At 48.6% G+C, this 22,435-nt stretch overlaps 1 protein-coding gene across 1 annotated transcript in view; it reads right to left on the reverse strand.

Annotated features, from left to right (window-relative positions):
* LOC128730171 (serine-rich adhesin for platelets-like) overlaps window positions 1–21,570 on the reverse strand; it is a 35,922-nt gene extending 14,352 nt beyond the window's left edge. Inside the window, exons 1-2 of the mRNA XM_053823203.1 lie at window positions 21,379–21,570; window positions 20,628–21,313 (exon numbers count right to left, since the gene is read on the reverse strand). Coding sequence (XP_053679178.1) covers window positions 20,628–21,313; window positions 21,379–21,570 — 878 coding nt within the window. The remainder of the gene's footprint in view (window positions 1–20,627; window positions 21,314–21,378) is intronic.
* Between the last annotated feature and the right edge of the window lie 865 nt (window positions 21,571–22,435).

The raw sequence follows: 22,435 nt of genomic DNA on the forward strand, positions 1-22,435 counted from the left end.
CGACGCTCTCATAACCCCTTCGAATCGGGGGCAGCTGCAACACGCGAGAAGTGACGAATGCCCGGCGAAGAGTAGGGCTCAGATTAAGATAAGCGTGGCGAGTTTGAAGAGCGCAAATGTAAGCTGGCCAAATGGCACACACATGGCAACAGAGTCATCCCGAAGGCGATGGCATAATACATTCGAATGCGCTTTCCGCCATTTGCTTCGAAACGGCGTGAAGGTGGGTTTGGAGAGGTCCTCGAAGGGAGATTCGCGGGCAGTTCGTTTGCCCCACTTAAAACTCATTGAACGTGCTCGGCCTGCTGTTGCTGTTGCTGCTGCTGATGGTGTGGTCCCTTTGGCGAGCTCGCAAGACCCAAAGACCTACAGAAGGAGGATCGGCTTGGTTTGGTACAGGGCACGTTTCGCGCGAATGTGCGCTGAAATGAATTGGTCTTATTCATAGCCTGCGCCGTTCGCCGGTCGTAACTCAGCACGGCTCCATATGCTTCTGGTTTCGCACCCTTGCCAATGGCCAGACGTTCTTCCGTGGCGATGTAAATTTAGGTTAACCGAGCGAGCGAGAGAGCGCTCTATCTCTCCCCAAACGGTGTGGGTTTAAACATTCCTGCTGCCATGACAGCCACCGATGGTAAAAGGTTTAACTGGAACGACGGGTGACAGCGGTCGTAATTCATATTTTACACATACCTCGCTTTGATGTGGAACTGGTACGAGACCTGCCATCGAGAAACACGCCTCATTGTTTCCAGATTGGTGACAAAGTGTCGATGTCATTTTGCTTCAAATAATCGGGAACATTTACGACCAAAGAGTGCTCTTTTATGTGTACTTAACAGAGCGATCATGCTCTGCTGACGCCGACGTGATCGTGCTATTGCGCCTAATTGAGCGCGTTGTTGCACGCCTGCAAGACTCTTCACGTCAATGCATGAGCTCGCCTTCTCTTCCACCCCCAACTCCCGATCACCAGCCTCCAGAAACCCTTTTTTGTTTTGTCTATCACCAATCCCGTGTACGGTTTGTTACCGCATTTGCTAAGCGTTTGATTAAAATTACATCCCAATAATATCCGTCGGCGACGCGGACGGAAATAGGTCACACTCGTCGCGACATCCACTTCCGTTCCACCCCACCAGGGTGTATCCTCCATCCCTTCATCGTGGGAGCAAGAATCAGCACAACCCCCGGTGACGGTGGTTTTGACTAATGACAGGTAACACACAAACGGCGACAGCGACTTGGACACTGGACACTCGAACCAACCCCACCACGGCAGGTGGGGGTGGTGCGACGGAAGCGTTTGATTTTTCCGCAGCCCCGCCGTCCGCGGTCCCCCGATCATTGCAGCGAAACGCTTGGCCCAAGGTCACTGCACAAGTACTTACGTAATGGGACGGCGTGCGCGCGCGTTCGCTCGCAGTACAGGGCCTTCGTCGCGATGGTCACGAGGCCACCACCCGGTGGTGGTGATGGAGACGCTGTTTGAGGGTACGAACCCCCCAAACCACCCACTCACCCACCAAAGCTCGAACGGGTTTCCCCGCTTCCTCGCCTTGCAGCGCAGAAAATACATTCATTTCTGCCGGTCAAGCGGTGGGTCGTTTGGAGTTGTCCCAAACACCCTCACCACACCTGGGGGGGGGGGGTGGTTTCTACCCTCGCCCTCCATCCGGAACTGGAAGTCGCTAGGGCGCGTCGGTGTAGCCGGTGAAGTAAAATAAAATAAAAACCCTATACACAATCATACACGAAACGCAATAAAAAGCTGCGACTCATCGATTGCAGTTGATTCGTTTGAGCGTTGCGACGAGCCAGGGATGCAATTCCAAGCATGTCCGGAAGATCGCGGTTCACCCTCTCTCATGCCCCTTGCGGCAGGTGTTGGAATTCAGTGAGAATTCCACCCACAAAGATCCAATGGTGAGTTGTTCTCGTCATTTGCGCGAATTTTCTGTCCCCGTGCGGTAGCGACGTGCTTCGCGACCAACCGCATTTGCTGATAGCTAGCCTAGTGTGCACGGTTGGGCTGCATTTTTGCAACATCTGCTCCCTTGAGACACTCGCTTGAACACACTCAAAACCCCCACAAACACGGGTGCGACTTGCGATCGACGAGCGATTCGTTCGCACTTCAGCTCACCTTCAGGGTGGTGTTTCTGCGAGCGATTCTAACGTTCCAGCTCCAACTGCAGTTGAGTTCGCGCCCCTCACTTCCTCAAGCATGCACACATACACACCCTTCGACGACCACTTCCGTCGGACCTTTGCTGGCCTTCATCAGGGCTACCGTCACCTCACCATTGCTCGCTCTTTCCTTCACCCGGTGGCTCGTTCGAAGGTGAAGACGTATCATTGCCTCGCGGAAAAACGTCGCGTGAGTTTGGAGCGATGAAGAGCGGTGGAGAGTGGTGTTTGCTAGTCGCCCACTAACACTACCATCGATAAGGGGCGATAAGAAAAAACTAACCGCACGGTACAGTGCTGCACCACCAGTCGTCGAAAACCAAAGTATGGGGGCTTGTGACACGATGGTGGCCCTTATCCGGAAGGGACGGATGTGCAAGTGTGTTGGTTTTAGTATTATTCTTCTCCGAGGCTATCCCCACGCGTAATTGTAGGCTTCTCTGGCGCCCGGGAGGGCTTTCGGTTGCGATCGTGATAGTGCAGAAAAAAATCTCGACGAGTGGGTGCCCTTTTCCAGCCCACAGGGCACTCTTTGAATATAATCTGGGGAAAGGGGAAGATCGGGAAAATCCCGGGAAGCTTCCATGTTTGCGGGTGGATGATTGCATCTTCTTTTGGAAGATGCATCGAAGTTGATGATGGCGCTTAACGCTACTCGAGAGCATTTCGTAGGACACGGACGGTGGTATATGTTGTCTATTTAATTGGCAGGTGACAACAGGTACGATGTTGCAATGTAACAATAGTTGCATTCAGCACAAGGTTACCAACAACAAATACATCTTTTAGTCTCCTCGGAGACGAAATCATATGCAACAAATTACTGCAACGAAAGTACCGATGATTAATCCTGCGACAATGATCTTTCAACAACCCTTACGACACAGGTCGTCAGTCTCCGGGCAGTAACCGGTAACAAAATTAAGATGAGCGTTTAAAATGCCTCCAGTATTCATAAAAAATCACCTTCGAGGAAACCTAAAAATAGTGTACATGTTCGATAGGAACAAGAAAGCAAAACCCCAACAAACGTTCGACCAGAGTTGCGGTTTACTAATCAAAACACGAACAGACCAGCGGCCGCACTGCAAACCAAGCGTACTGCTATCGATAAACCGCTGCTGGAAAACACCAAAGTCAGCTTAACAAAAGGCCATAACTCCAGGGAGGCCCGGGAAAAGATATTTTTAGACGCGAGCCATTTACAGAGGAATTCATTTCACGAGCGCAACTCAAAACCCACCTCAAAACTGCAGCGAGACGGATGTGAAATATTAAATTACGATTAATTCGATCAAGCCGGGTGCAAAATGGAGGCGCGTGGTGGCTGTGGAAGGCCTATTTTTTGGTCTCAATTTGGGCTTACATAAAATTCAGCGTATTTCAGCAAAGCCCACCAGCGTAAAATAGCAAAGCCCACCCACGATAGCTACGAAGTTTGCTAGTGAACACCAGCTTCGATGGAATGAGAGAGCAAAAAGAAAAAACAAGCAAAAATCACCTTGCCGAAGTGAAATCAATCCGATGTACCTGACGTTCGGAAGCAGTGCATATGCACCCTGCAGGTCGTGCCTCATCGTTGCACCACTGTGCATCGGAAATAACGGGAATGCATTGAGACGCGATACGACCAATGTGTGTGCTCGTATCGGATCCGATGCGAGCAGTTGCCGACCAAGGCACGCAGGAAAACATAGCAAATGAAAATCAAATGTGACCAGCGAGGTAAAATGCAATTCCATTAAGCGCATCCTCCATCACCATGGCTACCATCCCCGGGAGGTTTGCTAACCAAACTATGCTGCCTCGGAGTCGCTTTGTTTCTGTTCGATGCTCTTCCTCGTATCGATGGAGCAGCCTGGTACTTTTGTGCAAAGCTGTATGGAACAAAAAAAATGGACTGCGTGAGGGATGTAAGCTCACAATGAAATTTTCCCGGAAATCCCGGGCTGATGTTCCGATACAGGAAGCTTCGCGAATAATGGAGACTATTTTATGCTCGAAGGCAACTCGCAATAAAGGGTGATAATTAGAGCCAATTCTGTGGAAAAGAAGCAGTTATTTGTGTTGAAAGTCGTTTTTCGAAATTGTATATGGTCGCCGGGGATTCTAGAAATGGATTACATTCTTCTTCATTACCACCGGAACAATAGATCCTGGGCTAAAAATAGACGAAAAAAAACTCCATTCTACTAGCCAAATGCAGACATTTCCACGGACAAATGATAAGTGTACAGTGCAAAAAAGTGTATCATTTGCTGGCCCATGAAGTAGCTACCTTTCTTACTCGTTCGCTCGTTCGGTCTGTTAATTCCCTGCCTGGGACTTGGGGATGATGATTTTACAACTCGTCCGGTGCGCGCTGGTCTAGCTCTCGGTACTGGCCATCAGAAACTAGAGATTCCTTTCCAACTGGGCACGCACAATCCACACAAACACACATACACACAACCGGCCAGTGGATGAGAAAAAATTCTGTTCCGCCCGATACAGGGATCGGCGCGTCTATTTCAGTAGAGTTAATTTCTACGACCTTCTCGCCTTATCCCACACTCCAACCCCATTGACGTGACTTTACACTGCTGCGCTTCCTCGTTCAACACGGCGCATAATCCAATCCTCCCGGGGAAGTGCGGCAAACGAACCAACCACCAGGGGAGCCTTCCACTCTGTTGGACAGTTTTTGACGCCCCGAGCAAGCAGTACGCTTGGTTTACAGCGATTCGTTTGGCCAACGGCCAACATGCGAACAACACCGCAATCGACCGAACCTGGCACAGCACATTCGACGGAGAGCGGCACTGAGTTCGGACGGGTTTTTGGTAGCAAAAATTTAAATATTTAGCTAATACTTGCACCTCACACTCAAAGGGACTCGCCGCTGCTGCACAAACAGAAGACTATTCCTGTCTCACGAATTTTTGCACGCCGAAGGTGTTTTTGGGAAACACGTCTAGCACTTTGATTTTCGGTGTTTGTTCAAAACCTTTCCGGTGGAACGGACGTTGCATAGCTCACTCATACGAAAACATCACCCTCAGCTGCGCTCCATCGCCATATGCACTTTTCGCTTAAATGCACTGTGCGCACATCTGCGACGAATATGTGGTAAGAACTTCAATGATTGGATCAAACATCGGTCGTACACAAAGTACACCAAAAAACACACGCCGCAGCACACCTGTATCAACCACAGCACCCTACAAATTTTCTTCTCGGGCGAAATGGTTACTTTTCTATCTGCGTTCCTTAAAATTTGCACACCACAACACAACGATCGAACGGGAAACCCCTCCGAAAGAAAGGCAAACCACGAAACTTCACACGATTGCACACTTTCCGGTTCCGTTTCGAGCTGTTTGTTTTGCTCGCGCTGTTCGCCACCCCACCTTCGAGCGCGCGAGAAGGGATGATGGAGGCGCACGATCGGGGGAACAGCAGCAGCTGAGCGATTGATGATCCACCCCCGGTCGCGAACGAGACTAAACCTCTGTTAGCTGCCGAGATAGTCCGCGGACGACGACGGATGCACAGTGACTGAGACTCCCTCGACTCCGGCATCGAGAGCGCTGGCCCCGACCTACCGAACCGCACGGAGAGTTCGTCGAGCCGTTGCCAAAGGTTACGTGACGTGCAATTGAGTTTCAGAGAGCGAGAGAGAGAGAGAGCGAAGTTGCGATTCACCATTGACCAGAGCGGTGCCGAATGAACGTGGCAAGAACTACACGACGGGTCGTCCTCCTCGATGCAGGAGAGTGTGAAGGCGAGCCAGCTGCCAGCAAGCCCCCCGAAAAAGCACACACAAACTCAACGCACCCCCAAAGGGGTGAACGGCGAGAGCAGCCTCGGCACAGTCGCGCTCTCTCGCTCTCGCACTGTGGCAACAGCAGAAGTGCAACTTAGTGCACTGCACCCTTAGTACGCGCGGACTCTGTTCTTGACACTGCATCGCTATTTGGCTCGCTCGCTGAGGCTCGACCGCGGGCCAGAAGAGCTCATATCGCGCACACATACGCTACGAAGCAACAATTGAGATTAGCAGCAAGAAGCAAAAAAAAAAGCACACAACAGTACATAGTCGCCCGGTCGAGAGCTTGTCAAGCTGAAGCCGAGTTGAGAGCGAATGCGGTTTAGGGGTGCGATTTTTCTTGTCACGATCGTTTTCCTCCGGGAATATCCATCGGTGATGAATCACGGAAATGCATGGAAAGAGCGCGAAGTATGACAAAAATAGTGCAAAACATCTTGGGAGAGGATAAATAATATTAGGATTGATTCTCCTTCATCTTAGCTTCAATCAAAGCAATGACTAATGGGGATCAATGGTAGACCAATAATTCCCTGGGTTACAAATACGTAACGGTATCTCCATTACTGCATCACCTGCTCTGGAAGAAGATCACAGCTTCTGAAAAGTCGGCTATTGTTTTCGTAAAGGGAGTTATAGCTAGAATTCTTCGCCATCAAGCGTAGCAGACCTATTTTGCCCCAGTTACTATGCTGCATCTCTTTTTCAAATCTCAAGGCTTTCGCAAATAAATGGCAGCAGGAATAAATCTACCATCGATAATAATGCAATCTCATTCTATCATAACCTGGGTTAAGGTGTCAAGCATCCGAATAACGATAATTTAATTTTGAGCAAGGCGACGTGACACAATTAATGCCCGAAGTGCCAACAATGTTTTCAACACGATGGGAAAAGTTTTAATCGATCGAATCCAAAGATAAAATATCTTGCTTTCCCTGAGACACGATGAATCGCGTGTTTCTGTTTTCGCAACTTTTGGCTCCACTTATTTTACCATTCATCAAGCAATAATAATAACCACCTCGGGTATCTTCAGATCGTGTTACGAGATCCTCCACCTAAAGCCGTGCCAGTAACGGTGATCGACGGGCAGCTCGCTGCTCAATTGAAGCAGCTACTTAAACGAACTCTAAAACAACATTAAAACACAGGCCGACCGACGAGCGCGAAATCTGCGAAAACATAAAAGTGTGACCTTCTTCAAAACACTCAACAGCTCCAAGGCATCGCGAGGAAGAACCGCAATGGCTGATCTCCTGAACCCAGGCGAATCTCTCTTCCAGCGACGAGGCTGAACAACAATAAAAAAAGGCTCTCAAACATAAACCCTCCTACTCTCCGTACCTCCAACCCTGTGTCTAGAAACCCGGATTTCATCGGTAACCTCATTTGCAGCCATTCGCAAAGATATGCTACAGCGCACGCCAGCAACCGATCACGGGATCCATCATTAACGCAACGACAAAAGTGTCAACGTTACTTCCTCGGCGTTCGTAGGTGGTCACCTTGAAGCAGCTCCTCCCCTCCCAGAGGGAGAGGACTGGAAAAGGCAGAAAAAAGGGACCATCAGCTCGACGAGTAAATATGACACCCCACGAGATGACGAAAGGGTTGACCCCTTTTTTACGAGCGCCGCGCACTCGCGCCAAGGCGTCACGATCGCGTGGAGTAGTGAACCGCAAGAAACACCGTCACGTCAAGGATCTGAGGAGGGGTTGAAGTTTACACAAACGCTGATTAGAGGATTGGCATCCACCGGCGCGGCGCAGGCTTTACAGCGTGTCCATGGCCGTCTCCAAGAACGTGGAAGGGGAGAGTGCACCAGTACTAGCCGAGTGGCCGTGTTTGGCTTAGTACTATGCGCTGCTGTCAAGGTCTAGAATTTGTTGACTTGCCGGTGGGCTTGGGCAGCGGTGGGCGAGCGTGTCGGATCGATAGACCCAACTCGAGAGCCACGGTCGAGGACGCCAGGGCTCTGTTGGACGAGAAACAGATACCACCACCACTATGACCACCGATTGCAAGGGCGGCCTAATCCCAAAAGAGAACGGAAAACAAAACGATGACGGGAGCCTGTGGATGGCATTGGGCGCTAAATGCAAATGCTAAACCTATACGGTTACATCCGACGCGCAAATCCCCGGACATTCCGACTGCTGATCGGTGCATTAGGATCGAAAGGCGAAGAGCGAAAGGTCGAACGTAAAATCAAGAGCCACCGCAAGGGAAGCTACCGACTAGCCGACCTGATCGACTGAAAGGAGTTTAAAGATCATCAAACAGTTCGCCGGGTGTGAACGGAAGGATCACCCTGACCTGCCTAAGCGTGAGCGGTGAATTGCCACAAACGCACGATGATTATGACCCGTGACAGCCGTAACAGACCTTACTCGCGAAACGATCATGTGCCCTTTGAAAGTCACAAAAATTTGCCATCTTGCGTGCCATTTTACTACCCGAATCCAATCTGCCGATAGGTCGCCTCTTTTTGGGGTTATGTTGAGACGAGTCACTGAAGGGGTGGGATTGAACATTCACACCCTTTAAGCGCTCCTCACGATGATGCTCCTCGTAGGTACAACAAAAAAATCTATTCACTTTTTCTCCTTCTCAGCCTATGTTGCCAAGGAAGCTGAATGAAAAAGATAAAAAAAGAGCAAGATGAACGCGCTCAAAAATCAACCTGCGGGTTCAGTGAACTTGATGGCGGTGTGGTTTCGCGAATTGACGCAAAAAAAAACACATCAGAAGCTGTAAGTCGCTACCACTCCTTTGCGAGAGTCCTCGGTGAACGCAAACCTCGCCTTGGTGGGGTTTTTAAGGTCTGTGCCGTTGGGGAAAGAAGGCAAAAAAAGAGGTCAACTCTGCACACGCCGTCTGGCTGGTGACAGTTTTCCCCTTCGGCGATGGGTGCTGCGAAACAAAGCAGAAAAGATGACGATGACGATGGTGATGATGAGACACTGACACCTTGGTGTTGGCCCCCGAGGCGAGATTGAGGTGGATTTTGTTTATCTTTTGATTTATCATGGACACCAAGGCGCAATACAGCAGTCGATAGAGCATGTTTTCGATTCCGAGGAATTGTGCAATTGATGCATCAAGCAACCACGAAAAATAATTGGGAAAGTACACGCAGTTGATTAAGAGACATACAGCTTCTGTCGTCTGTGTTTTAACTAAATTCAGTGATGCAAAAAGGTAAAACTTCTGTTCAGCAAGCTGCCATCAACGTTCAAAGAATTAAAAGTTTATTAAGAACGAATCAATTCTTCAATGACGGAAACCTGCTTCAGATCATGCATGATTATGTAAGAGAGGATTCAACTGCCACGATGTCCAGCCGATAGTTCGCAAAGTACTCAGCCACTTCGCAAAGTCACCTTGGCAATCGACCGGCGCATGGCGACGAGGAAATAAACGCTCACACTCCGGATGCCGCTCTGTACAGAGGATTTCAAGTGTTGCAATGAGAACACCCTCCGACAACAGGGCTGGAGAGAGCTTCCTGCCATAATGCTAAGCTTATGGATATCCTTTGGATGTAGTTTACCCTTCGAGCCCTTATATTGCGGGATTCATTTCAATCAATCGAGTTTAAAGCATTCAACCTTCACCATCATTGCGGCATTTAGTATGCGTCAGCCAGAAAGAAGTATGAATTAAAAAGGTTTAGACATCGCGCTCAAGAACAAATTGAATCCAATGAAGCAGATAGTTGCTTCGTTAACGAAAATGTGCATCACTTCCGAAGCGTTACTGCTGCAACCGAACGATGAGTTGCAATGCGGTTGAGAGTGGTAACAATGGAGCCCTTTTTTTCTTCCCCAATGGTGCACCGTGAGTCACCACATGACCATCTTAAAGATAACGCTTGGCCGATGCGGTCACCAAATTGCCAGCACGGCCATATTGCCACTGCATTTTGCAAACATAATCACGTGTTTGCGCGAACTGGCGAGCCTTGGGGCAGAGCGTCTTCTTGCGATGAGCGCACACAACACACTGCTGCATCGCTGCACACACTGATGCAGTTGCGAATGCAGTCCAAGGGCATGGATGAGTACTGATACCGGTAGGGTGAAGATGGAATGGAAACCGTAAACAGACGCACAGATCCTCAACCGTACCGGATGCGGCAGAGAGCATGAGAAGGTAGTCCATCATCAGTTGCTCGCTCGTTTCGCTTGACGTCCACATTTTTTGGGAGGGAAGTGAATCCACGCGACCGGGAACGAGCGTTTGTTACGTAAGCGTGGTGCCGGTTGTGGCCAAGACACGACCACAAGATGGAAGTCCGAACGACTTGGGTCAGAGATGTCACCCATCTGTCAGCTCTGGATGGGAGATTGGTTCGATGACATAGTTTTGCTCGCTGGTGACGACAGAGCGACGCCATTCGGAGTCGTTTCGGGCCAGCCAACCCCATATCCGAGGGCCGGCCTTCGTGGCTCGAGAGCTCGAATCAGGCTTGATGCAGGCGATAAGAAGCTAACCGGGCGTAGTTTATCTATCGGAAGACCCTGGAGACGCCGCCAAGGTAAAGTAAACCATTCCACGGGAGTAACATGGCAGCCCATCGAGCGTTCGGTGGAGGACGATAACGATCATGACCGCCGCGTGTAAGGGAGGATTTTTTTCCTTTTTACCCCTCATCAACTGCTTCGTTTACTTCAAACAAGATCTTGGTTTGTGACAGCTTGTTTTCCGGGGCACATTCGATGGCTCAAGTTGCCCTTAGCGCCGGTGTGATCGTTACAGCTTCAAGACATAGGGATCTCCAATATTTCGGTGAATGAAGTGCAAATTGTGACTCACATACGCACACATTCAGCTCCTCCAGCAGGGTGTGCCATACCCTTCCCACGACCTCAACAAAGCAGAATGTTGGCCATGGTCAGAGAGATCCTTCGGACGGCCGCGCCCTCGACACTGCGGTGAGTGAGGAGTAAACATTGTACTGACTGCGTGACCACGAGGACGGGGATCGAACTCGAAGGCATACCATGAAATTATGTTATGCTAGGCGGGGGGGGGGAGGGGCTTTTTGAAGATTTTTCCTTCACTGCAACTCAGTTCAGCTCCATTGCAATTCGCGACCGAAGCTAACATTCTACAGTCACGATTAGCACACGCAAACTGGACGAGGTCTCAAGGTGCACATGGTCATTTTTTTCTGTAAAGTTTCATTCCGCAGAAGGTCACCAGAAAGGTATCCGAGGCAACATGGGATGGGTCGCAAAAGGTAAGGCCAAGCGAAAATTCCTGAAAAAAATATCCCGACGGTTTTGGGAGATAATATTTGATTTGGCTGCCCTTTGCGAAAGAATAACATTCTTCTTTCATGCTCCATCGAAGACAATGTTTTTTTGCCATGCTTTACGGATCCAGTTCCGGTCCTACCGCTAACGAAACAAAACCATCCAAAGCGCCTATTTACGTAAGAACGAATTCGTTTCAATGAGCAGACGGTTTCGCAATGCGGTCCCTCCATGATTCCTCGAAGCGGTGCTTTCCTTGTCCTTTCCGATGACCTTCCGTTAGCTGAAAGACGCCACACCTGTTGAGGGGGCCATGCGACCACCCTGCGTGTCGTTGACCGACGTCGTTTCGTCCTGGGCTTTCGCGTTGAAGGTTAAATTAGTCCGAAGGACGCGATGGGTGGCTTCAGACGGCTCACGGGTCTTGTACACGGGGCCATGCAAAGGGCACGGGATCGAGCAACGCTCCTACCGGAACAGGAACGTCTAGTGGCTCGCATGGGCAGGGAGGTAACAAAGGAGCACACAAAATGTTCCGTGCAAGGAAAAATCCAGCTGTGACTTGTTTATAAATAATAACGACCCATTCTGGAGCGTCCTCCATGAAGTATGGGGCACGAAGAAGGTTTCATGTAACGTTATTTCAAATGCCCTATACTCTCGCTCTCTCTTGCCACATGCCACTAGAATCTCGCACGAATACGCCCCCGGTGGCATATGCTTATGTATGCACACGAAAAAACCCCGTCAGTTCGTCAAAATGAGCACGCGGACTTGAAATATGGTCGCTCATCAACTAATCAACTGCGAGGTGTTGCTGATCCACCCTTCTTGCTGGGGGTGTCGCTCACCTGAGGGGTTAGGGAACGAAAAGAAAACATTAACAAAAAAAAATGGGCTCTGCCAAATAGGTAAGGGTAAGGTCGAAGACCGACAGCGGATTCCTGTCCTGGGAAAAGTTCACCGACACAACCGACTCGCCGGTGTTTGTGGCGAAGTTTTTTGGCTCCTTTTAGGGGAGGTTTGTGCCTCCACCAATGTGGGAAGGAACACGTCGATGGGTTTGGGATGTATTTCCAACACCCCCCTATAGCATATCCCGACAAGGTATCCTTGTAAGTGAGTAATGAAAAAGCAGGTGATTCGAAAATTTTGAGCTCTCTCCACCCACCTGTCCTGAACGTTATGATATTTTCTGTTTGAGATTAATCACGAGCGATAATGTGAGGGTGAGCATGAACTCAAGGCTGCGGCACGCTATAAAAAGTCTACCAGGATCCCATTTGGCAAATTATTTATCACCATAAAATAAGAACCGCAGCGATACGAGACGGCCCTTAATTTTCCGGTCGGTGCTTTCTGGCTTTCCTCTCCCCTATTCCTATATGATCTCATTAGCAAGCTAGTACACAGGAGTGACTAGAAATTTCCACCGAAGGTCAAACCGGACATCGCACACACACACATCTTCCATACGGTTTCTTAAACGAAGAAACATAGAACATGCACTTTATTGGCGAGAATTAACGGCCCACCGATGAGCAGTGTTCGGTTCGAAGGGAAAAAAATGACCGCAATATTATATACACGTTTTTAGCAACTCACAAACAAACCCCCAAAAGTTCATCGACCGTTTTGTGAGGGCACACGCGGCTGTTATTACGTTACCCGAATGGCATGTAATCTACGCGATAGCGCAAGTATTGACGGGGGTGGCAGTAGCTTCCCCCGCAGAGGTAAAGAAAAAAGAAACAAAATGGAAGAAGCGCTTGCTCGAGTGCACATGCTCTGGCGTCACTTTCCTCACCATGGAGGAAGAAGTTACCGGTGCAGCGAGCGAGGAGGACCTCGTTTCGCTAAATAGTAATGACGACGCGTAAAGTTCAATGTCCTGTCGGGATGTTCGATTCCACAAGCCACTCCTAGGCCACATTTGCAGGATGTCATCGCCGAGGCGGATTGTTAAATCGAAGGCAGTGTTAATAACGCAGAGCGCAGGACGTGTGGCGATTTTTCTTGTCGTACCGATCGATTCTCGCTTTGAGCGAAATGTAGCATATACCATGTAGCATATGTGAGCGTGAAGCATTTGTGAACGGAAGCAACTGGCAAGGGTTTTGATCGGATTATGAGCGATCTGCATTTGCGATCATCATTCGAGTCGTTGGTTGGTGATTGCATTTTTGTTACATCGACCATACGTAGCAGCTCAATACGATGATGGGAAGAAGATCGACAACAGTGCGTGAGAAAAACTGATGCATCATACACTCTACTATCATAAACTCGTTCTATCGCAGTAATTTATGACACATTTTGCTGATATTCTGTTCATGCTCTCTGCCACAGCATCTTCTTAAAGAGAATTTGCTTTCCTTCAAATCATTGAAACAATTGCAATATGTTAGTCATGCTATCGAAACACGTAGATTTAATTTCTATCACTCACTGTGCAAGCCATACCGAATTGCATCCGCGCAAATGGATCCGCCAAATGTCGGTGCGCAATGGCGATGGGGGCAACAAATAAAAAAAAGCCAAACACCAGCTATAAAACAGGCGTCGTGTGCGCACATACGTACGTTCTTCACATATAATCTCAGCTCCCTTAGCGTCGGCGGTTGCATCGAGAAGTCAATGAACTTTAGACGAGAGACGCTGCTGATCGCCGGGCGTAGTTCGGTCGTTGAATTTAGTCGATTCCGCCACTCGGTTACTCGCGCAAGATCCCGAGAGCCGGTGCATTCGCGCAGATGCACATGCACCCCCGGGGCAACCAGTGGCGAGGGCGAGGTTAATATTCCCTCCCAACGCTGCATCCCTTTTTCGCCACCCTGCAACCGTGGAGCTCGCGATAAATGTTCGCGCGTAGGAGGAAAGGCGCAGACGATGCAACGAACTGGTGCAATATCATTTCCACACCCAGCTCGGATCGGATCGTTACCCTTTCGCCGGTGGTACACGATGGGAGGATGTAACGCAACCGATGGTTTCGACGATCACTCCTTGATTTGGAGCGAAATTTCGTTCAACGTCGTGTTGAACCACCATCATGTTCCAAAAGTGAACGATGCACCGTCGTAAGTAATTCGTGGCACGATCGCGTCCTGCACCAGAATCGGAAGCCGATCCTCTTTTTCCTTCTGAGGGCCACATTCCGATTTATGGCGCGGCAATGACACCCGTTCGAATGCAAAACTGTCGCTTGGGTGGAAAATGAGTTCTATAAACCCTGTGCAAGCTTATTGCACTCTGTTCCCCTCCCGTCTTGCTAGGTAAATAAAACGATAAACCCGACGCCATCGCTCCTTCTCGCTTTTTCATATGTATGGCGTATGCTTTTTTGCAACCCAGTAGGCACATGTGCTACCGTTTTTCTGCACGAAACAAAACAAATTAAACAAATGCAATATAAAACGCAGCCAATTGGCAATGGCGAGCGCAGGACGGTGGCAACGACGCAGAGGCGCCACTTCCGTTCCGGTTCCGGCACGCACCGGAGGGAGCATTGTGGCCGGTAATTTGCATTATGAACAACTGCAATCGGAACCATTTTATTAGGCTGCCATTTTGATCGTTTTTTCGTCTTCTTCAGCCGTCACCGTCGGAGAGACGTTAAAGCTTGAATTCAATTTGGATGGGCATGTTTGATGTTGAACAATAGTTAGATCACATACGGCGGAATGGCTAAAAAAATACGTTCAAAACGCAGCCACAGGAGTATGAATATAACCCCATTCACGATGTTCTATAGTGCAATGAGTGACATTACACAATGCGTTTCTTATCAGTTTGGCCAGAGATTAGCTATTTATCTTTTACTTATTGTAACAACCACTCTCTCAAGTACCCGACGGGACGATCAAAACGCAAAGCGGAAGCCAGTTCGAAGGTAAAACAAAGTGCTCTCCATACGCTTTCAAACAATCTGCACGAATGTAGATCATTTCCGTTTCAGAAATTAGTTGAAGTGGGGAAAAAACACACTGAGATACAGAACCATGACACCACGCAACGGACGGAACCGATTGTCATCACACGCTAGCCCACGTTCGTCGGATTTAACAGGTCGTCGTTCGATGTTGCAGTGGCGGTTGATTCCCCATTTTGAACGTGGCGTTTAAATTAAGGTTAAGCCATCGTGGCGGCCAAGGGAGCCCGGGGGTGGTTGGTGGTCATACGAAGGACAGAAGGTCATTCCGCGATGGTGGCAATAATATTAATAACAATAATGCACTCGCAGCCGGGCGCAAACTAGCGACGAAAGAAAAACAGCCACGGACAACGCGATGCACCCCAACTCAAGCAATGGAAATGGGCGATGCACTACTGCAAGAGGGCGTTTGTGAGGCAACCGCGTAAAGCCTCTTCCAGCCGGCTCACTTTTGGAATCCGTAGAAGAACACATTGCGAAACGGGGTCACTACACCCGATGCAACCAAGAGTGCATCACCACCGTACCCAGGTCCGTCTTTTTTCGATAACCTTCACTCAACCACGATAAACGAGTCTGCCTACCTTCCCGCGTGCCCGTTGGTGGCCAAAACAAAGCGAGGCAAAACGAGCACACCGCACGTCATGGTGTGTGTCCTTGTGGTAACCTCTTCCCGAAGGACGGGCGACAACGACGACGGTGGTGGCGTGGGGATTGCTGCTGTTTGCATTACCGTCAGACGACATGCAAAATATGAGCATCCGTGCCGGCTCAAGGACTCGCCCGCCACGGCATCATCTTTGGGAAGGTGCATGGCTTGCTTTACCATTGCCGTTTCGCTGCGTGATTGACTTCAATGAACAGCGGTGTGTGTGGGCTTGTGTGCGAGAACAAACCCACACCTCAAGAAGCACCGATGACACATCCTTGCAGAGGAAGTTTTTTGGACATTTTTCTTCGCTCAAAAACGAGAAAGAAGCTCCATTTGATTCGAGCTACAGGTCCCCGTGAAGCATGAGGGAACGATTTTCCCCGAACGGTTCATAAAACCGATCCATTCATGCGTACACAATCGATGGCTCTTTCGCGCCCCTAAGCTCGTCTCTTTCCCGAAGAAGCACACATGAACGAGCACCACCTGATTTTCCGCCTGATTGAGACCAAAACTCGAGTCTTAATCAAGGTTGCGATTTTGCTTGATCAAAATTTCCCTAACGTTGCGACGGTACGAAGGTGTGCACAAATTCTGCTTTTACAAAAAAGCACATCACTGATCTGTCTTTTGTTTGAACAGCTTCCTCATGCGACCGTTGCATCCAAAGGCACTGCGTCCTGTCCTTGGAAGGCTCGGTGTCATCGAACGTTAGCATATAATTAGCTCAGAAGATTCATCAAGGCAGCTCTCTCCCGAAATGGCAGATTCCGAGTCGACATGGTGAAGGAAGGTGCCACACAGGAAGGTGAGCTGCACCAGCAACACCCACCCTATCGATCATCGACCTGCAGGTGCTAGGTGTGATCGGAAATGCGACTGCATTTTGCAAGCACACTTAGCGCCAACCAACCAGGAGTACGTGTCAATTTTTATTGATTAGTAGCCGGTCGTTAAAATGCAGACTAGTGTGTTTAGTGGCGCGTTGAGGCGCGCTGGGGTTTGCAGCGAAAGGCGATTGCATCCTTCAGGGTGCACCGTTGCAGCCAGAATACACGCAGACAAACACACTTGCTAATGAACACGGCAAAGCCGTTCTGATTCTGGTGACACCTTCACGGTCTGTTTCCAGGGTCCGAGTTTGTTTCAAGGGTGCCGCGATCGTTAATCGGTAAAGCAAATGGCTACGATTCGCGAGTACAAGAAGCATCAATATTTTCGCCATTTAATACTCCGAAAAAAAGCCCTGTTTGCACGTGGACAAGCGATTGATTTGGAACAAAAACGAAGCGGATTGCAGGTGGAACGTTTTCACCAACCGTCGAAAACCATCCAGCCGTGTAGATTGTTACTTCGGGTATCCAATTAAAACGTTGCTTGCAATTAAAATTACGCGAGAAAGGTAAATCTCCCTTAGCTCCATCGGACCGGCGGATGGCCCTTCAGTGTCATCGTACTTCGAGCGGTAATAGAACGACTGGCAACCCTCCTCGTGGCAATGGTCCAGCACTGTTGGGCTTCGTTCGAGGTTTATGAGCTTTCCGTTTAGAATTTTATTGTTTTCGACTGCAGTTTTTATGCACCACCGATTGGGGTTGGCAGTTCCAAAATAAAAAGGGGAACACAAACCGTTAGCGAAAGGTCATCGGAAGGAGAAAAGTGACGGCAACGCCACTGTCGTAATGAGCCACCGCACAATGCAGAACGCTGCGATGGTACGTGTACTGGCCGGCCGTGCTGTGTCCCGCTCAAGGATAATGCAAGGATACCGGATGGGGTTAGTAACCGGGGCAATCGGGAGGTTTGTACAGGCAGCTTTCGGTCGATGGCCTTTTGTGCCAACGATGCACCGGGTGGAACCGAGCGGGAGGTTCGATGTAACGTGAAGTAGTACTCTCCCCCACCGGGTGAGGGTTCTCTCGCCTTCTCTCTAAGGGTTGTGGTGGCATTATCGCGTTCGTGATTACACACCAAGCGTCAGTTTTCAGCTCGCTCGCGTCGATCACGTTGTTGTGGGAGGGTTTGTTTCTTCTCAAAACTTTTCCTCACCCACTCGCGGTCTTTGTGTCCTTTGCGGAGCGGTTTTGTGCACCGGTGGGAAAGTAAAGTTTTGATTTTCAGATAACACCAAGAGCCACTCGCCAGAGGAGCTTGAGGGGTCAATCAGCAAAGTTTACGCCATCACGTACGGATGGTGACCGTTGCAGTCGTGGGTTTGGATTCTGAGTAAATTTATAACAACGCTTTTGAAGGGCAAGAGAAATGAAAGCTACTAAATTCATACATAAAAGCTTATAAACGTCACCAACTCCAGCGTTGAAACATTCGAATTGAAAGCTGATGAAGCTGATTAGAATGACAAGTAGTAAGCAAAATTCACTTAAGCGCAACATGAGTGCATGGAAAACATTATTTAATTCATGACAAAAATGGAACATCAAAGTGATCAAAGTCAAATTACGGCTTCATCGTTGCAATATGCAACCAAAAATAACCAATCGTTAAACCAGTTCATGTGGTTTACAGAGCCCTCAATATCAAAGAGCCCACAGTTTCATATTAAATTTGAATATCGTTTATGCTCGAGCTAACGTGCGATTTTATTTCTTTCCGGGCACAAAGAAATATGCGTGTGTCAGCATAAATTATCAGCACCGTAGACGTGATGTTAGATGAACGTAATCGGGAACGCCATGAAATCGTCATCGATCGAATATTTTAACAATGAAACAACTGTTCAAATGTGTAGAGCTTTTAAAAGAAACAATTTTATATTCCCACCGATGAACACGTTAAATGCGTACCAAGGGATGTCTGCCCTAAATAGCTCTCACTCGCATACACACATACACAATGTGCAGCCCTTTAATTTGGTTTATTCTAATCGTGCTAATTCCCTCCCACAACGCGAAAGGGAACGCGTGAAAATTGTCCCCTGGATCGGATGCTCCAGAAAGCGAGAAGGCGAGAGGGCAAAGCGTTAAAAGGTCAATTGAATCAAATTGAAGCAACCACCCTAGTTGCAGCGGCTGCAGAAGAAGAAGCATCGACCGAGTCCAACAACTATCATCACACGGTTGCGGCTGCTTCTAATACATTACCCACAAACGCTCTAATGTCGAGCTTTGGCCGGTTACCTTGGCATGATTTTTGACTTTGCCCTTTTCTGCTACTGCACGCGGCTGGCAAGCGACTCGATCCGGACCGATCCAAAACCGTTCTCTCCTCTGCGCGTCAAGGCTGACCCGGCCGGGGGAGGTTGGCATGCAGCGATAGAAGGAAGAAGAAAGGCATTGGGAGTCACCGTTCAGGGACGCGGAGTGTGCGGATTGCCGAAGCACGTACGACGGCCTCCACCAGCAGTAGTAGCAGCAGCAGCGTCATCACCGTGCACACTCCCCACACACAAAACGCCAACCGAACCAAGCGTCACAGCATTGCAAATTATTTCCTTCTTCAAGGACACTGCGCGAACGCGCACAGCTGCCTCAGAGGCTCGGTTACTTGTAGCGAGACTTTGAATTATATGCCCACCACATGTTGCCGGAGGGAACGGAGATGTAAACCAGACATAGAACGCAACGCTTCTATCGATCGGAGAAAAACGAGCAAAAAAAGTTGTGGATCGGTGGAAATATATTGAGTAGCCGTAATTGTAAGTTTCATGCCGAATTTATTACCATTTTGCGGGTGAAAATTCTAAATGAACATTTCATTGTGTGGAAAATCCGTCGAAACTCGCTCTACCAATGTAAAATTAACGTCCACGCAAACGTGTCTACATTAACGGGAAGAAATTACTACCACCCACACAGCGCCATGTTAACCCGTGACGCGTCGTCGTTCGCACATTATTACTCCACCCGTGTAATGCCACAGGAGGAAAGCGAAAAACTTCGCTCACCCCTTGCGTGGTTCCCGATTGTTCGATGTAAATGCTGGTCGAACCATTTTCCAAATGAGCAAAGGAAAGGAAACGTGAACGCAAGCGAGACGCAAGAGGCAACAACAAAAGGAAAATGCGAACCCGTAAAACGTGCGAAGGTGGTCGCGTCTTCCCGGTGTCTGCCTCTGCTCCTACGACCGGTGGATGGATGCGCGCATGAGCACTGCGTGGTGATGCTGTCGCCGACGGAAGCATCACGCCAATCACGCCATCGATGATGGCGCGTCTTCTCACTCCACAGCATCCTGACCCGTTGTGTCGGTCGGTCGTAGGGACGCATAAATGAGAGCGCAAAAATTACCCACGCCTGGACGGAGTGAGGCTCACCTTTGCATCGGACGGGTGGCTATGGATACACCGAGAACGAAGCAACCGCAGGCAATGGAATGTATTCTTCATATGCTTTTATGACTCGCATGGGATAGCCTAGAGTATGTGTTTCACGAGTCGAGGAACCGTACATGCGATACCCCCAGCTCAGGAAGCGTATTCTTAGACTAAACCGCATGTCATTTCTTAGGCAGGAGTGCAATCAATAAATGCAAAAATATGGAATGAGCCTAGATATTCAATGTTTTTTTTTTCAATATATGTTCATGTAACAGAGAAAAAACATTGAAAAAGAAATTCGTCAATATTTCAGCTGGATCAAATGCCTGTAATGCTTGATTTTTGGAAAAGAAAGCTTGATACGGCTTACAGAGCTCTTCGTTAATATGTTTGATCGATGAGCATGAAACGCTTTGAATGTCGTTATATTAGAGCATACAATCTGATATAAAAATACCTAAAATACTAAAGTAAAGTCTACAATTTAAAAAAGGTATACTCACATTTTAAACGTTCGTTTGCGGAGAGTTGCTGCCAATTTTTGCTGATAGCTGCGATAGTTTACCCTCAGTTTAGGGCTCTTTTCCGGCGGCGATCCACTACTATCGGAAAAGTACTTAATTTCTGTGTGTTTACCGTTGTGAGTCCGTTTGGTTATTTTTTCGATCAACTCGTCGTCCTCATCATACTGGTCCTCGTCTAGCATATCGTCCTCATCATCCTCATCCTCTAGGTCACTATCACCCTCCTCGTCATCGTCATCGTCCGTCACTATTTGTACTTCGTCATCGTCCTGCTCAATGTCCGATGATGCCTTCCGTTTTGTCGTTGGCCCAATTTTAGCCCCCTGACTTATCGAGGTGCGTTCATCCGCATCCTCATCCGTATACTCGTCGCTACTGAGATCTAGCTTGGATGCAGCCCCATCGGACGACTCGCTCACGACGGTGCGATCCTTCTCCTCCACGTAAATCTCTTCGTCCTCATCCATTTCATCGTACTCAGGCTCTTCTTCCTCCTCATCATCAACATCCTCTTCCTCTTGCTCCTCCTCGTCATCTATAGAGAATACCTCTATTTCGGGACTTTTGAAGATCCCTTCTTTGGTCTTAACTGTCGATGAAGGCTCTTTTTCGGGAGAGCTGTCTATTATGCTTGATTCCGTGGACACATCGTGTTCTTGGCATTCCTTGAAAGAGAATTAAAATGGTAAGTAATTGTAGCCTTTATCCCTATCTAACAAATCTAACATACCTTCGAAAGTGACGGCCCACCCTGTGGCAGGACCTCACTAAGCCGCATCGGAACTGGGGTTGTGGGTTTGCTCATTTCAGTCGTTTCTTTTCCGCTATCGATGCAGTCTGTTGACGCAACAGCGTCAGTGGCAGAACACTTTTCATCAACTGGCTGTTCCGGCTGTTCCTCGCTAACCGGAATCGCTTCCATTTCTGCCAGACCCGAGTGGTCTAGGTGCACGGAGCGCTCGCCAAAAACACACTTTTACTAATTAGCAGCAAAAAAACTACTCCACAAGCTAAATAGATGGCCCAAATGCCTTATCAAATAAAAACCCGCCCTTCGCCTCGGACCTGACGCGTTACTATCGCTCGACAGTGTTCGCCACCGCTGCGCATGTATCCGATTCGACCGCCGACGATTGCAGCTGTAGCAATTCTTTGACACAATACCAATCTGCAATCCAAGCAAATTTTATACCTTGTCACAATTTTAAGCACTCGCTACTGCACTGTATAGCCGGGTATTTGTAAATCAACATGAAAAGCCACGTACTTCCGAAAATTTAAGCCGCACTTACACTAAACAGATAATAATTGCAAAATATCCACACGGAACTGGTCAGCCCCCCGCACAGACGAGCAGTAGAAAAAATGCGCTCTATTGAAAACGATTTATTACCGCAAATGCATTCTGAATTACGAGAGTATTGCACCAGCGAATGTCCCACAATTTTCATGTACGGGATTTAAAATGCAGCCTGTTTTCCCAACCCAGCGGAAGCCGAAAACTTAGCACCCGGTAAAAATGCAACACACGGCACTGAGTTTTCTTCTTTTGTTTTGTAGCCTATGTACTTTTGTCAATAATCTCGACTTGCCAACCAAGGTAGCCGTCTGGGATAAACCGATGATAGACGGTTATTGGCGGATTACCAATGGTAATACAAAAGATTTAGGACTTCCGAGGATGTAGTTTTATGGTCAACTTATTACAGCTATTGTTCACCTATTTTTCTCTAAGAAAACGGTATCTTTAAAGAATAATAAGCATGCAAACTTTACATGAACTCTAC

Source organism: Anopheles nili, chromosome 2 (genome assembly GCF_943737925.1).
Source record: "Anopheles nili chromosome 2, idAnoNiliSN_F5_01, whole genome shotgun sequence".
NCBI classification, from domain to species: Eukaryota; Metazoa; Arthropoda; class Insecta; order Diptera; family Culicidae; genus Anopheles; species Anopheles nili.